The sequence below is a fragment of the Microtus ochrogaster genome, linkage group LG4, assembly GCF_000317375.1.
Source record: "Microtus ochrogaster isolate Prairie Vole_2 linkage group LG4, MicOch1.0, whole genome shotgun sequence".
Classification (NCBI taxonomy): Eukaryota; Metazoa; Chordata; class Mammalia; order Rodentia; family Cricetidae; genus Microtus; species Microtus ochrogaster.
In genome coordinates this window covers 20,256,671-20,273,453 of record NC_022030.1, presented here as the reverse complement: position 1 = coordinate 20,273,453, position 16,783 = coordinate 20,256,671, and the positions used below count along the sequence as shown (strand labels likewise).

The 16,783-nt window shown below is 55.5% G+C and overlaps 1 protein-coding gene across 7 annotated transcripts in view; it reads right to left on the bottom strand.

The window, feature by feature from the left end:
• Window positions 1-14,723, bottom strand: part of Cic (capicua transcriptional repressor) — a 27,575-nt gene extending 12,852 nt beyond the window's left edge. For 4 of the 7 annotated variants that reach the window (XM_013351504.2, XM_026786418.1, XM_026786417.1 and 1 more), the window contains exons 1-2: window positions 13,106-13,631; window positions 8,779-11,574 (exon numbers count right to left, since the gene is read on the bottom strand). In XM_013351504.2, the coding sequence (XP_013206958.2) occupies window positions 8,779-11,574; window positions 13,106-13,205 (2,896 nt within the window). In that variant the 5' untranslated portion in view covers window positions 13,206-13,631. Of the gene's footprint in view, window positions 1-8,778; window positions 11,575-13,105; window positions 13,634-13,872; window positions 14,047-14,656 lie in introns of those variants that run through there. The other 3 variants (XM_013351501.2, XM_013351500.2, XM_026786420.1) reach the window with 3 other exon arrangements.
• Window positions 14,724-16,783: the final 2,060 nt, after the last annotated feature.

The window sequence follows — 16,783 nt, the reverse complement described above, 5'->3', positions numbered from 1 at the left end:
CGGCCTTCCGCGCAAGCCCGGCCCCCTACGCTTGAGCCCATTGGCTGCTGACGCCGCGCGCGGGTCAGGCCCCGCCGCGCCCACCCCCATTGGCCACCCCGGGGGAACGTCAGTCATATGCAAATGAGGGCGGGGCGGGGCGGACTACGGTTGGCTCCAAGCCGGCCGGGGGCGGGCCCGCAGCAGGGTGGCAGGGAGGGCGCACTGCAGCAAAGGCAGCAAGCCAGGGGGGCGGTTCAGGGTGCCGCGCTGCAGTGGCCCGAAGTTGAGAGCCATGCTGTGTCCAGTGCGCGCGAGGAACACCCTCACTCGCGTCGTGGCCGACCTGCTGCGCCGGGTCTTGCTAGGAGGACCAAAGGTAAAGGGTTGGCAAATCATCCCTGAGCCCTAACTCAAGTACACAGGCGCGCGCACTCCTCATAGATATATTTCCATGCCACACCCATTATCGTTTACACACCGCACGCCCTCGGTCTTACACCCATACTGTCGCACACGAAGTCATACTCCACTCACCTGCTGGCACAGATGTACTACCTCAAAAGTACGTGACCCTTACCTCCATACCCACCATCACTTCACATTTCCCATCCTCTGCCTGAGTGACACTCTCATCATGCTTCGACCAGCCCACATGTTTTAGGCCGACCTCAGCAGACACTGCTTGTCCACTACGCCCACACTCATTCTCACACAGCCTTTCTAAGCACCCATTCAGTACCCCCATCCCAGGACACACCAACTCACACGGAGATACTAACCCCACACTTCAGGGTCCCGACTCCTTCAGGATCCAGGCTCATAAGATATCCAGAGCCCTATGGCCTTTCACCATCATTCCACTCTAAAGCCACCAGCCACTCCGGAACTTCTCCAGTGTGAGGCACTGGGTCACACCACTGCCCACCTTCAATGATCATCCTGACCCCAGAAAAGGGATCAGGAGAGAGAGAAGGAACTGAGACTGGAGCAGCCAGCTGCTGGAAGCTTGAGTTACCTTGTTTACACTAGTCTCACAACTACCTAGAGAGGAGAGCAGCCCTACACCCATTGTCTAAGTGAGAACTCCAAGTTCAAAGAGATTGAATAAATTATGCAAGTCACACAGACTGGGCTTTAACAACTCAGGAGTTCAATTGAAGTGCTCTCCTCAGGACTCAAGGTGGACACAAACGGAATTTCAAAAAGGCCCACAAACAAGATCAAACGATGATAATAAAGGACAGGAAAGTAAGCAGAGCAGGAGAGGGTCTGGAGTCCCAGTCAGCAGAAGCAGAGACCTGGGTTCACAACTAGATAGTTAATAGTCACATGGGGTCAGGTGAAGCAAGGGTGGGCTTCTAGAAAGGAAAGAGAGGTCTTCAACAAGAGCAGGCAACCCTCTTCAGCTTGCCCTGTCACTGACAGAGTAACCTGATCCTAAGGGGAGACGAAGGTCTGTAACCCTCTGACCTCCAGAGGGCTAGACATTTGGCTGACAGCCCGGAGAGACCAGCAGAGGGACTATTAAGTGACTGCCCCCTCCTCTTTATAGAGCCCCAGACTCAGACCTCCATTACCTCACTGCCCTAGGGACTGCAATGTGAGGCTGAAATCAATGTGGCCCACTATCTCCCCACTGCTGCCCCCACCTCTTTCCAAGGGTGAGTCTGAGTGAGTCACCTACTGGCAAGTTAACCCCTTCCCCACTGTAGTGTGGCCCAGGGACAGAGCTTGGAGAAGGCTGTCTTCCCCACTTCTGTTGGGTGAGAAAAAGCCAAGCACAGCACAGCAAGGGAAAGAGGGCCTCACATCTGGGACGACTGCACATCTGGTAGAACACTCAGTACCCATGGAAAAAGGATAGGAAGAGGCCCTTTTCAGGGCAGGGTACAACCAAGTGGGGGCCCTGCCTGGCAGGGAGGGGCTGGAATCCGGGTGGGAAGGGCCCCCCTGCCCTGGGCACTGGGCCAGCCCTATACTTAACTTGTATTGTTCGGGGTGGAAGAACCCTGGGTGGGGGTGGATTATGAGTGAAAGGGAAAGAGCAGGTCCTATTCCCCCAACAGCTTCCCCTCTCCAACCATACCCAACCCTAACCGGGGGCCTCCCAAGTTGGAGAGGGCTGAGGGTTTCCCTAAACCAGGGCCCCAGCCCTATCTGAGAGGAGGTACACAGCAGCCATCCTTTACTCAAGGAAGAGACTGGGCAGGGCTGTGACAGGAGCCACCCGCAGCACCGCCCCTCATCAACTCTCCAAAAGCTTTAGCCCAAAACTACGTAGCTCCCAACAAAACACACCATCCTGGCCTGGGGACAGAAAGCCCAGACACATCAACAGCCACCTGGGGTAGTGCAGGCCAGGGCCTGCCCCGACGCCTGGGGCAAGCTGCCAGGGATGCTGACAGACCAAGGGACAGGCCAACTCACTCGGAACTCATGGCCCCATTTATTGAGCCCGCGAGGCACCGCGCCCTCACCAGCCGCCCTGGGTTGCTCCCCACCCTGCTCTCCAGCCCGGTCCAGACTCGGCTCACCACCCCGGTGTCCCCAGCTCCCCTCACCCGCTCTCAACGTACACACCCACCTACCCACCCACCCATCCCGGGAGGCGTCGGCGACGGCCAGGGTTGCCTGGGGAACGAGCCTAGGATTGGGCTGGCAAGGCTCCACAGGGATGGGGGGCTAAAAATAGCGTCAGGGTGAGTCAGTGTGAGCCAGGGTAGGGTAGGGTAGGCAGGGGGAGCAAAGGAAAAAGAGGGAGGGGATAAGTGGGGAGAGGAAAGATCCCCAGAGATTGGGAGAAGAGCAGGATGCAGGTGGAGGGCGGGATGGAGGTTTGGGGGTAGAAAAGGTGCGAGGATGGGGAGTGAGTAGTTGTGTGCAGGCTCCCGGATTGGGAGGGCTGGTCCGCTCGAGCTGAAGGAGGCGCCACCGCACGGCGGAGGAGGGGGCGCCGCCCTGCGTTCCCCTCCTCTCTTAGCGCTCACGAGATTTTCCACTAGCCGCCTGGCCCCCAGCCAGTCCCCGGCAGGCCCTACAAAGCCGCTTTGTGCTTAGAAGGCGGGCGGGTGCCCGGCCGGCCTGACACCCACGCGGGCCGCGACGGGGCGCGGGCCAGCTGGCACCCAGTCTGTCTGGGATGGAAGGGAAGAAGCACCCAGCCGGACGACCAGGCCAAGCAGGGGTTAACTACACAAAAAAGTGGGGGGGGGGGGCTCTGCCAATCGGCGGTCGGAAGGTGCGACAGTAACCAATAGAAAGGAGCGAGCCCCGCCGCCTTGGTTGTGGGGGTGATAATCTACCCCCAAGGGTGCGCGAGAACACGCACCCATAGGTGCAGACAGAGTAGGGCGCGGCCTGTGTCCACAAAGCCCCAGGTGCACCGTTTTCATGTCCTTTTTCGCAAGCAACAGGCTAGCGGTGTGTGTGTGTGTGTGTGTGTGTGACATCCTTGAATTCAGGAGGTGACACAGCTGACATCTGAACCCGAGCCTGCCCGATTCCAGTTTTTCAGCCGAAATAGAGAGACCGGGGGTTTCCTACCCGCGCCCTCGAACGGAGCGGGAACCAGGGACGAAGTGCGGGCGGAGGAGGCGGCGCGCCGGGCTAGGGTCCAGCCGCCTGCGGTGCAGCCGCTGCCGCCGGTGGTAATGGGAGCCAGACGCCGTCGCCGCCGCTAATGCGCCTCCCTCCCGGCCACTAATGGAGCCATTAATGCCCGGGCGCCAGGGTCTCCGGGACGTACGCCTCCCCCCCCCCCCACCACACACACACCTCGTTGCGCATGCGTATGTCTACTGCCCCGCCGCCAGCTGCCGCAAGGAGGCAGCCTGACCCCTCTCAGCATCTGGTGCTAGAGACTGTTAAGATTCGAGAGAGTTGGGGTCTCTTAGCAAGACTCCTACAGGTTCAGGAAAGTTTCTTCCTTCTCTTATCACCCCCCCCCCCAGTAACGTTCGTTCCATGATTCTTCCTCTCTCGGATAATCCAATGAGATCTGACACTGAGAGCCAACATTCCCCTCTGCTCTATACCGTTTCTAGGCTTTTCACTTGCCCCAGCTTCTCAGCCTTGCTCTCAGGCAGGACCTGGCTAGGCTTCTCCTCCATGGCACCCATCTTCCAAGCCTGGAGTCTAGTGACAGCTCCAGCTCAAGCTAAATTTCGAAAGTTCATGCACCTTCGAACTTTCAAGTCCCTGACCTCTGTTTATTCCTCATACTTCAGTTCATATGTTACCTCTAATGAAAACCCTACCTGAACTTCCCTCTCAAGCATACATGAACCAGAGCTGTCCCTGACCTCTAACTTCCTCAGATGAAATAACTCTTGGCTCTCCCTTGTCCCATCCTGCATCATCTGCCTTTTCCACTCTCTTGTCCCAGGACCGCTCAGCCCTGCAACTGCAGAAAGATGACGAAGGAGCTGCCTCCTACTGGAACAGATACCAGTTCAGTGCTGGAAAGAAGCAGACATTCTGGTGGGGAAAGCCTGAATTTGGGAGTCAGGCTGACCCGGGTTCAACCCCTGCAGCCCCTCTCTAGGCCTCATTTTTTTCCCGCTGCACATGGCATAGTGAAATGTCTCTTGAGTTGGCACCAAATGTGTCCCCTGGGAGACTAGGGTGGGGGTGTTTGGGGTCATGCCCTCTAGCAGGTGGGTGGGTGGGCAAAGAACCAGCTTTCCTGCCACCCCCTCTAGCCGGATCTCCTAGCTTGGCCCATATAGCCCCCATCTTCCTGCCAGTGGGAAACAGGTGTATGGTGGGTGGATGTACAAGCTAGATACCAACATTTCTCAGCAGGTTTCAGGGACAAAAATGGACAATTAGATTGTAAAGGGCCAAGAAAGAGTTCCCAGACCTGGACAACCTCCCTACACTCTCTAAAGCAAGTGGGGGTGGCTCAGCACACAAAGGCATTTGCCGTACAAGTAACCTGAATTAAGTTCCCAGAACTATGTAAAGAAGAGAACGGACTCTACAAAACTGTCTTCTGGCTCCCTCACACACAATAATAATTTAAAGGAGAAGGGGTGGGGGTTAGGAGGCTTAGTATTTGGCAACTGCCCACTGATTTAAAAAGATGAAAGAATCTGGACCAGTGAGATGAGGCAGCAGACAAAGTAGCTTGCTGCCAAGCCTCACTACCCGAGTTCAAATCCCACGGCCCACATGACAAAAGGCGTGAACTCACTCCCACAGTTGTCCTCTGACTCCCACCAATTCACTGTGGCACGTGGAGGCACACATACGCCTCTCTCTGCCTCTCTCTCTCTCTCTCTCTCTCAAAATAAACGAACATTAAAACAAACTGAAGCTCTGACACGTACAGAACAAGGTAGAGGTCTGGGCCACAGGCACAAGAGGATCTAAACCATGTGAGAGCTGTGGCAGCTCGCATCTGCAATCCCAGCACTGGGGAGCCCAACACAGGACTGTCATAAATTCAAGGTCAGTCTGACCTACAAAATGAGACCTGGTCTCAAAAGGAAAAAGTATGCAAAAAACCCTGGGTTTAATCACTAGTGCCATGTAAAGTGTATATGCTTGTAATCCCGGCACTTGGGAGATGGGAGCAGAAGAATGAAGAGTTCAAGAGCCAGCAAGGGCTATAAAAACCTTGTCTCAAAAACCCAACAACAACAACAAATAAACAAAAGCGGCAAAGTTAATTGAAAGAATAGGAAAGAGAGGGCCAGGAAAGGCCAAGGCAGACCCAGAACCCCCTAGTCTGGGAGCCAGACTGGAAGCTTGACAAGGGCTGAGACCCAAGTAAGGGCAAAACCATGAAGGTGTACCTACCCAGTCCTGAGATAGACAGACAGGTAGAGGCCAGAAGTCTGAGAAATGATACAAACACCCAGGAAGAGAGAAGAGAAAAACACCTGGAACCCACGGGAAAGATGGATACACAGTGGTTGGAAGAGAGCTGCAAGCACCATACTGTAGTAAGTGTCAACTTACACTGCAAAGCCATGCAGGAAGCTGGGAGCTGGCAAGGAGACCATGCCAGGAATGGGACTGAGACATCTGGCCTCCTGGGTGGGGGCCACAGGTTGGTAAAGGGGAGGCTGTTTGTTTCCTGGGGAACAGGCGGGAAGAGTCAAAGGGAGGTGGCAATGGCAGCTGGCTGGCCATGCCATGAGCAGAATGTAGAGAATGCCGGCAGCCTGCCCCAGCATGTCCCCCAGAGGAAGCAAATGCCTGGGGAGGGGGGCAGGAGCAGGCGGGCTGCCTTGGCCCGCCCCCTCACACCTGCTGCCCTCTGATAGAGGGTCAGGCCCTGACATGGAAGGGCAAAGGGGGCCAGGGCTGTGACCCTATTATGCCACTGGACAATGTTTGCCCCAGGCAGTTGTCTCCCAAAGGCTAGGGAGGTTTCTGGGAAAGAATGAAAGGCTGGTTGCCTGCAACCCTGAGGGGCCCAGATACCTCAGTGTGGGTGTAGTCAGGGAGTCACTGTTCAAAACTGCCAGGACAGGCACTGGACAAGTTCTGACAACCAGGTGGCCTCCAGCAAAGGGCCTCCCTTTCCTGAACCTTAGTTCTACATCTGGTCAACAGGGCCGAGAATCCTTGCTTCACAGCATCAGGTAGATTTGATGAAATGGCCCCAAGCCTGGGGCTAGGCACATAGTGTATGCTCAATAAAGGGTTATTTTACTCACCATCATCATTATATTGATAGTAGTTAAATGCCTGGTATCTGGAACCAGATAGTAGTCTGGGTTCAATCCTGGCCCTCCCTTTTCTTAGCTGGGTGACCTTAGGTAAGGGACCTAGACTCTCTGAGCGGCAGGCCCCTCTGGATCTAATGGGACTCATCATTCTGACTTCCCAGGGCGCTGGGAAGACTCTGAGTGAGTACTCAGCAGGGCTCATGCAGTCTCTAGTACATGCTGGTGCTCAGTTAGCCATTCCTACCGGAACTCTCGGGAGTAAGATAGACAAAGAAGCTGGAAGTCCTGGCTAAGGCAGAGTTGTGCCTTCCCTGCTGGGTGACATCAAGACCTTCCTTTAGAGAAGGTCTCAGTTGTCCTCATCTGGATATGACAAGAGCCCCTCCCAGGCCTGGCCTGGTTGGCCTGAGCATTACCTGCAGTGGTTCCAACCCTGCCCGCCCAGCACTGGAGTGTGTGTGTGTCAAGAGACATAGATCTCAGCAATGGGGGGTGTGGGCATGTAAGAAATGGGTACTCAGAGGGTCGCTGGAGACCTTCACCTGCATTTACAGATCTGCCGAAACAGAAATTCTTACTGTGCCTACTTCTGAAATGGTGATCACTGGGTCAAATATGGTAACAAATACAAAATGTGCTGGAGAGAAGGATGAAGCACACAGCTCACAACCTCAGTAAATGAGCATGAGGGACAGACACAGCCTATGTCGCTGTGCCTGGCCCTGGAGACAGGCCTAGGCTGGTGCTTTGTTAAGGGCAAGGCCTGGCTCCTTTGTAAAGTGGCTCCTCCCCAAGCCTAAGCCACAGCAGCTCCTACCCACATCCACAAACCAGACTCCTTCCTTTATGATCTCCTCTGGCCTCAGGGCTTGAACTCTCCCTCCACAGAGCAGCCCTGATCACATCTCCTCAGAGTCTTTCATGACTCCCCACTGTCCCCAGGAAAAAAATGATCCTCTGGAGGTCTGAGTCTTGCTCACCAATTCAGCTGCACATCCCAATAACCCCCTACTTTCCAGGGCCCTTGATTTTACAGTCTCTAACCTTTTAATTATCTGCTTCTACCTCAATTCCTTGCACACACTCTCCCTGCCTGCCCGCCTTACCCTGATCTCATCTATATGCCCATCATCGAGTTGCTGTTCACAGGCCTCTGGCTCTTTCTCCAAGCCCTTCCTGACTTGTCTGGCTGGATCAGCGTCTTCTCAAGACTTGCACAGCTTCCAAAAACACTGACCACCAACCCCAGCCACTGAGATTGTCACTGTTTACAGACAGCTGTCTATTACACCCTGTCCTCAGGATAGCCAGGCTAGATTCAGAGCTGGAGGAGTGCCCAGTACCCACCTTGCTACCCTGGCCGACTACGCACTAGAAAGGGCCTGTTAAGAATTTCTGTCTTAGCTGGGCGGTGCTGGCACACACCTTTAATCCCAGAACTCATGCGGCAGAAGCAGGTGAAACTCTGAGTTTGAGGCCAGCCTAGTCTACAGAGCAAGTTCCAGGATAGTCCAGAGCAAGTTCCAGGATAATTGGGGCTACACAGAGAAACCCTATCTCAAAAAGCCAATAAATAAATAAGAAAGAAAGGAAGAGGGTCTATCTTCTCTCCTTTTTCTAAACACCAGAGTTAGCCTGCCTTAATGTGACGTCACTAACCTGGCCTCAGTTTCTTCTAAGCAAACACATTCCTTGCACCCACCTATCAGTGATAGAAAGACAAAATGAGCTAAAATTAAGATGGGTTAGCACAGGGTGTGTGCTGAGTGCTTTGTTATGGGCTGGGTGTAAAACGTGGCAAGATAACCATGCACAGTGCTTATCTTCTTGGAGGCCCAGTCCTCCAAGACCCAGGAGATGTCATCATGACTATCATTCTGTCCCTCCATCAGCCCCAGACTGGGGAGTGTATTCTCAGTAGAGCCTTGATGACAGTACCAACAAGCAGCCTCTGATAAAGCCACATCAAGTCTGAAAAGTCCTTTGCTTGGCATGTAAGCCTCTACCGAATCTGTGCAGGGAGCAGACTAACTTCCCCCAGAGACCTCTCGGGACAGGCGGCTCATCACTCTTGAAAGCCCAGCTCAGATGGTAGCCCAGCCACCTACCCTCTTACCTGTTCCAGGCCTGCCCATGATGACTTCCTTCTTGGGGGCAGGGTGACTGGGATAGCTGCTGGGCACTAGAACTGGCAACAGGGCAGCAGGTGAAGGGTGAAAGGCCACGGGCTGGAAGGGTGAAGAAGCCAGGCCCAAGGTGGGCATCGGCTGGGCCACAGCAGTTGGTGCGGCTGGAGGCACAGTGATGGGCACAGGGGCAGGCAGAGGTGGAGGCAGGCCAGGTTTCCCACTGGCCACCCCAGGGGGTACCGGGGTCTCACGGCAACCCCGCCCAGGTCCCCCGGCCCGTGCCTCACCGGCAGTGCCCACCTCTCCAGGGAATTTGGAGGGCAGTGGCACATCGGGGTTGCGGACAATGACAGGTGAGTCCCTTTGCACAGCAGGCACCCTTCGCACGGAAGGCCCTGGATCCGAGGTAAGTCCAGCAGGTGGGGGCAACAGCAGCAATGGTGAGGGTTGGCGGGAGCGAGAGAAGGGCACAGCAGGTGACACGGCCCGGAAGCCAGCCGGTGTGGAGGGGGTAGGCGTATGGGATACCGAGTCCACTCCAGAGTCTAAGCTGTCACTCTTGGGGAAGTCTGGGGCGGCTCCTCCACCTCCTGCCCCTAGTGTCCCTGGGTGGGGCAACAGTTCTGTCTTCCTTCGCCCAGGGCTGATGGGCACAGTGAAGGTTAGGTTGGTCTGGAAGGTGGGTAGGATGCCGGAGGAATGGCGCTCTCGGGGGGCAGGTGGCGGTGGATGGGGGCCCAGGTCTGGTGGTGTCAGCACACCTGCCTTAGGGGTGCTGGCACTCAGGTGGCGGCTGCGAACAGCAGTGCGCTGGATAACAGGTGAGGCATTGATGGGGCTGAAGTTGGCAGGGCGGAAGCCGAAGAGGGGTGAGGGCGAGGGTGACGGAGCTGGTGAGAAGGGCGACTGTGTCGAGACAGGTGAGAAGGAAGGCGTGCCTGACCGTGAGCTGCCCAGGGACACCAGCATCACAGCCGCCTCACACTCATCAAATTCAAAGCGTGACAGGTCGGCAGGCGCTACCAGGCGTGGGCGGGAGTCTCCGCGGGCTGCCACGCTGCTGGCCTCACTGTCCCTCGAAGTCTCATCACCCCAGTCAAACTCAGTGCTTCCTTCGCGGGCTGCCACCCCAGCAGGCCGCCCAGTCCCACCTGGCCCACTGTCTGCCAGGCCCTCCATCTCTTTGGTTCTCATGGAAAGGTGGCGGGAGCAGTAGCCCCGCCGTTGGGACTCCTTCATGCAGCCATCCCGAGAGCAGAGCCGGCGCCACTGCTTGCCGTTGAACTTCTTCCGGATGCCATTGGGCGTGCAGACCACGTCACCCTTCTTGTACTTCTGCTGAGCAGCTGTCAATGGCGTGCGAGCACGGGCTGCTGGTGCGGCTCCCTTCTCCAGTGAGGCCACACTGCTGCTCCGACTGCCAGCCTGGCTCCCTTCCTGGCAGGGAGAAGGCTGCTCACCAGGGCGACCAGGGCCAGCAAAGGCTGGGGATTTCGGGGGTGGTGACAGGAGCTGGGGTGGAGGCAGTGGGAGCAGTACTGGGGTACTCAGGGCTGGTGGGTGTTTCTCCTCAGCCTCCTCACAGTGAGTCCCCAGGTTGCTACCAAAGCTGATGTTGGAGACCTCAGCGTCCTCTGGCTGCTTGGGCTCCGAGGAAGAAGGGCAAGGAGGCAAAGTGACCCCAGGCTCACCCTGTTCTTCCTCTGGGCCTGCAGGGTGCTTCCTCAACAAGGCCTCAGGTTCCCAGGGGGGCCGAAGCAGGCGCAGGCTAGATCGGGTGACCCACACGGCCTCCTCGGGCTCACGGTGCAGTGGCTGTTGGTGGGTTGGTGGCAGAGTGCCTGGTGGGCCTGGGTGGGAGCTGGGGCTAGCGCTGAAGCGGACCTTATAAGCAGCTGGTTTAGCAGCCACTTCCACCACCACACCCTCACGGTACACAGCCACACCAGGTTCTACACAGGTACAGACAGCTGTGCCCACCATCAGCGCACCTGGAGGTGGCATGGCATCCAAAACTACATCCACACCACCACCTGATAACCCATCATAGAAAGTCAAGGCCCGGTCCCCAGGGAATTGCACACCCAGATCCTGGCTACGGCGCACCTGGCGCACAACAGCAGGCAGGAAGAGACCATCCCCACGACGAGCCAGCACCCGCTGAGACCTTAGTTGCCGAAGGTCATAACCACCAGTGGTGCCACCAGAGGGCCAGGGGACTGGACCACAAGCCTCAGCAGGCTCATCCTCCAGATCAGCTGAGTGCTCACTGGCTGTGTCAGTAGAGGAGGACCGGGTGGATGTAGGGGGCCGTGGAGGTACACCCAGGGCACTGGCATCCTCAGGGGTCTGCTCATACTCTTCCGGGGCTCCGATCGCACCACCAGTTCCAGCACCATGCTCCTCCACATACTTCTTCTTTGGGGCTCGAGACTTGAATGTGGCTGTCTTGCGACTGAGTGAAGGCTCCCAGCGGCCTGCCTCCCCATCTCCCTTGGGGTCCTCAGCTAGACCTGGCGTAGGGTCATTGGGCTGCAGCTCTGGAGGTGGCCCCTCGGCTCCAGGGTCCCGCTCAGTCTCTTCTTCCTCACCCTCTTCCGCCTCTTCTGGCCCTGTCTGATCCTGTGGCTGAGCTTCCTCATCCTCCTCCTCTGGCTTGTCACCCTCCCCGGCCCCTCGCCGTCTCAAAGCCTTGGCCCTGGTGGCTGGTGGGGACTTGCTGCCGCTGGCAGAACCTGCAAGGCCAGGGCACACCTTCTTCATTGGCTTCATCATCTGTCCACCTATGAGATAGGAGAGCAGCAGAGATCATCGGAAGCAAATGTGAATACCCACAGACTCAGGGTCCCTCGGGACTTTCTATGTGCTGAGTTGATGCTCTGAGTTCTATGACCCACGAGGCTATCTCTAACTCATGGGAGTTCTGGCAAGCATTCAGACATAGACTGGCACCTGGGTCTCTTAAGCATACACGGCCTGGCTCCTTGGGGAGCATTCATACACCTGCTCTCTCTGCAGGGGACATGGAACGTGCAAACAGGCTCCAGCTGCACCAAGGAGTGTGAGGAGTGTGAGGAGCACTGAGAGTTCACACTATGGAGCACCCACACTGTCCTGAGCCCTCGGCTAAGCCTGCTAATTTCCTCTCCCAACAGCTCTAAAAGATGGGTGCTACTATCAAGCAAGGTGCAGAGAGACTAAGTGATTTAAAATCATCTGCCAATGAAGCAGCAGATTCAGGGGTCTGAACCCAGGCCCTGTAGGGCTCCAGAGACTGTGCTCCTAACCACTTCTGTGTACTGCCTGTCGATGATCCACAGAGCATGCTTGCTCTCGCTCTGACCACATAGAGGGCACACAGCAAAAGCACACACCAACATACACAAGCACCAAGCCACAGAAAGGGAGGCGACACAACTGAGATGTGAGCCTCTTTCCTCCCTCCACCCCTCTGGGCAGCCATGCATGGCCAGGTGTGGTGGGAAGGAGTACACAGCTCAGAGACCCTAGGGACAGCTGCCCACTCTGCTCTGCATCCCAGGCCTGCCAGGTACAGCCATCTTCCCAGATCCTGGCAGGGAGCAGGCAGGGGCATGCTTGGGGCAAGAGCTCATACCAGCACTGCCACAGGACTGTACACGAGCACACGCACGCGCACAAATACAGGCACACGTCATCACACAGTGGGACACAGAACTGCACACCCCAGGGTTTCTCTGCTCCACAACATGGGAGTCCTCCCCTTCCCCCAACAGCACCCAGTGTGATGCCTGCAAGCCCAGCCCCTGCTTCTGGTATGCAAGCACCCTCACCCAAACTGAGCTTGTGGGGCAGCAAGTCTGAATTGCTCAGCATCCCCAAATACCCAAATATGCCCTCCAACTCCAGGTGGGGGTAAGTAGGATGAGGTCAAAGAAAGCAGGACAAGCCCAACAGGCCAACCTCACCCACTTCCTGAATAGTCATTCTCCCAGCCTCCTTTCGAGCTAAACTGAGAAAAGAAAAAAAAAAAAAAAAAAAAAAAAGCAAAACAAAACCCCCAAAACTTCACTCTGATGTGACTTGGAAAACTTGAGAAGCCAAAAAAAAAAAAAGTTCAACTGTCCTCGATACTCCAGAGGCACACATAATCAGAGGCCCCTCTGACAGTCTTCATGCTGCTTGGGATTCCAGATCTCATGCTCTCCAACTTAGGGCTTTCTCTTCCTGTGGGACAATCCCCGGGTTCTCATAGACTCAGCAGTCTGCAGGGCCTGAGATTGGCACCAAAGTGCTCTGGAGTTAGACGGACTCCACCGCCATCTCCCCACTGACCTGCTAGGGCACCATTCTGGAGCCTGAGATCTGGTACCAACCCTGCCCAAACAGAAACCTTTCTACCCCACCCAGGGCCTACAAGCACACCATCTGCCATCCCTTAACCCTGCTGCCTGGACCGGTCTCTTTACCCCAGAGCCAAACCTCTCCTTCTTAGGGCCTACTCTCTTCCTGTCCACCATAGCTAACCCAGGGTCCTGTGAGCCCTCACCCCTTCACAGAAGGGAGAGGAGACTGTTGAAGCCAAGGCCACCCCATGTCCTTTAGGGTCTCATACCCTCTCTTTCCATCCACCCTCCTGGCACCATTTTCTCTGCCCCTCTCTCCCATCTTGTCACCTTTCTCCTCAGATACTAGGCCCCCTCCTGTTACCCGGCTGGTCACCCCATTTATTTCAATCACCCATTCCTTCCAGACACTCTGCTATCGGCCATCTCTAGACCTCCAAAGCTGACACCTCTGCCCATCGCCTCTCTTCATCACCCCCTCCAGCTCGGTCCCCTTTCTCTCCCTGTCACCCTGATCTAGTCCTGTCACCCTTCCTTTCCTGTCATCAGTACTCTGCCCATTACCCTCTTCCCCCAGTCACTCCTTTCCTGCCACTCCCCCCTTCCCAACACTTCCTTCACTCTGTCTCCCCTTCCCACACCATTCCACCCACCTCTTTTGCCCTGTACCCCCTTCCCGTCCCTGCCACCTGTCCCCTCTCGGCCTCCAGCTCCCCTCCACCCCCACGCTGTGTCAGCCCTGGCCCCGCCCTTCACCTCGGGCTCCGCGGGGTTTCGGGGCGGGGGGCCGTGGCCCCGGCTCAGTCCGGTCCGGTCCCTCCCCGCCCCCCCTCCGGCTCTCCCTCTCGATTCTCCCTTTTTTTTTTACTCCAACACACAAAATGGTGAATGGACCTGCAACAGCTGGAGCAACCAGCCAATTGGCGGCCACAACCCCGCTGACCGGCGCCAACCTAGACCAATAGATATTCGCAGTCTGATCGGCTCCGCCTACCAGTCAGGAGCGACACTCGCCATCACCAATCGTGCTCTTCCGGCAGCGCCAGGAGGCGGGGCCAAATTCCAAGACCGGCCTCCCTCCGGGACCGACACCAACCTAAGCCTACGACTGCCTGATATGCCTAGAACCCTACCCCACAAGTGATGGACATCTGACTTAACCAATTAACAGACTATGTATGTGCCGAATGACAAATACAGTACCCAATCACCATGCACCTTAGGCAGGAACCCAGCCCCTGTGAAGGACAGTAGCCAATGAAATAACAGGAGGAGGGGCTAAAGGATACATCCACCAATGAGCAAGCCCGGGAGGCGTGGCCCAAGGGTTTGTTGACCAGCTGATCGCAGTTCCTTCTGGGAATAGTAGTCTTCTCCTGCATCCGGCCCGTAGTCTACAGCATAAAGCAGACTACAACTCCCATGTGACAGAGTGCCTGGAGCACCAAAGAACCGGGCGAGGAGAAAAAGTCTGAAAGGGCAGTTCCTTCTGAGTCTCGCAGAACATCGGGAACATCTTAGACCCAGGGCCCCGACTCACCCGGATTCCCGGCTCTAGCGTCGCCAGCGGCTCCTCGCAGTGGCGGCTGTAGCGGCACGAGGGGGAGGTGCGAAGAGCAGCCAACCGACACCCTCGAGCCCCGCAGCCAATCAGCAACGGCTGGGGCGGCGCAATGACCTCACCGGTTCTACTCTCTTACCCTTCCCCCACGAGGTTGTTGGTGCTGGTAGCCAGAGTAGAGAAGTTTGGGGTGGGGGTGGGGGATGGGAAAAGAACTAGTGATGTCACCTTTCCCCTGTGTGATTGGCTGTTGGGTGGCCGGACTACAACCAATCAACAGTCTCAAAAAGTCTGGCGCGGCCCCACGGAAAGCCCTGTTGCCACCAGAAAGAGAGACAACAGAGAGGACCTCCGTTTTTCTCGTGCGCTGCAGTGTAGGCTACGCGCGTGGTCTGGGGCAATGTGGCCAAGTCAATTCCAAGACTTTGATTTTAGGACGGCGCACTTTTCTGATAGCACCCTCCCATCCTCAAACTTGGGTAGGGACATAGGATGGGGAAATGCGGCACTTTCTGGGGCTTCACACTCCATTCCGTAGGCGAACGAACAGCCTTAGGATTGTTCACACCTGAAGGAAGATTTGTAAAGCTCTTGGGGTGGGTGTCACACTGGAGGTGAGGAGGAGAGCATGTGCCGCATACCCTCTGGGCCATAGAACGGCTGTTCCCCAGATGCCGAGTGAATTTTTTTTCTATAGTTCCCTTGAAACGATGTTCACCGGCTCTGAGGAATGTTTCTCTTGCCTATGATGGACACTCAAGACTAGTCACTGTTGACATATGCTAGAGTCTTGAGATGGAATGAACCTCAGTTGCCTCCATAAGATTGTCCTGTAGGCAAATCTGTTGTAGGTTACTGTCTTAATTAACTAGTGGCTGATGCTGGAGGGTCCAATCCATTGTGGGTGGGTGCCACCCCTGACAAGATAGTCCTGGGGCATATAAGGAAGCAGGCTGAGCAAACCATGGAGATCAAGCCATTATGTATGGTCCCTCCATGGCTTCTGCCTCCGTTCCTGCCTTGACTTCCCTTCAGATGGACTCAGTGATAAGGTGAAATAAACCCTTTAATCACTGAGTTGCTTTTGGTCCTAGTGCTTTACCATAGCAGAAACTCTTAACTAAGACTATTCTGTGGTGTATGGCTGCTTCACACAGGGCATGCAGAAAGCACCAGTTGTCCTCGGTACTTACACTGTCTATAGGAAGGTCGCACTGTCCACAGGGATTCAGGAAAAATTAACTGTCCTTACAAGTTCACAGAGAACTTAGTCTATTACCCATGCTATTGTAGAACTTAAAAAACCTTACACTGGGCTGGAGAGATGGCTCAGCGGTTAAGAGCACTGCCTGTTCTTCCAAAGGTCCTGAGTTCAATTCCCAGCAACCACATGGTGGCTCACAACCATCTGTAATGAGGTCTGGTCAGCAGGCATACAAACAGAATACTGTATACATAATAAATAAATATTTAAAAAAACCTTACACTTTCTTCTACCTCCCCTCCCCTACCGCACCAAACTCTCTCTTACACTGTAGTCCAGACTGGCCACAAATTCAAAGCACTCTTCCTTCCTCAGTCTCCCAAGTACTAGTACTGCAAAATTAAAGATCATGCCTGGGGCTGGACAGATGGCTCAGTGGTTAAGAGCACTGGCTGCTCTTCCAGAGGACCCAAATTTGATGCTCAGCATCTATGTGGTGGCTCATAGATATTAGGTAATTCCAGTTCTAGGGATCCAACACCTTCTGGCCTCTGCAGGCATAAGGCACACAAGCTGTTCATAGACATGTATACAGGCAAAACACCAATGTACATTTTTAAAATGCAGATATGGACAGGCAGGGTGCCACACATCTTTATTCAAGCACTAGGGAAGCAGAGCAGGCAGATCTCTTGAGTTCAAGGCCAGCCTGGTGTACAGAGAGTTCCAGGATGATCAAGACTACACAGAGAAACCCTGTCTTAAAAATAACCACCAACGGGGCTGGAGAGATGGCTCAGAGGTTGAGAGCACCGACTGCTCTTCCAAAGGTCCTGAGTTCAATTCCCAGCAACCACATGGTGGCTCACAACCATCTGTAATGGGGTCTGGTGCCCTCTGCT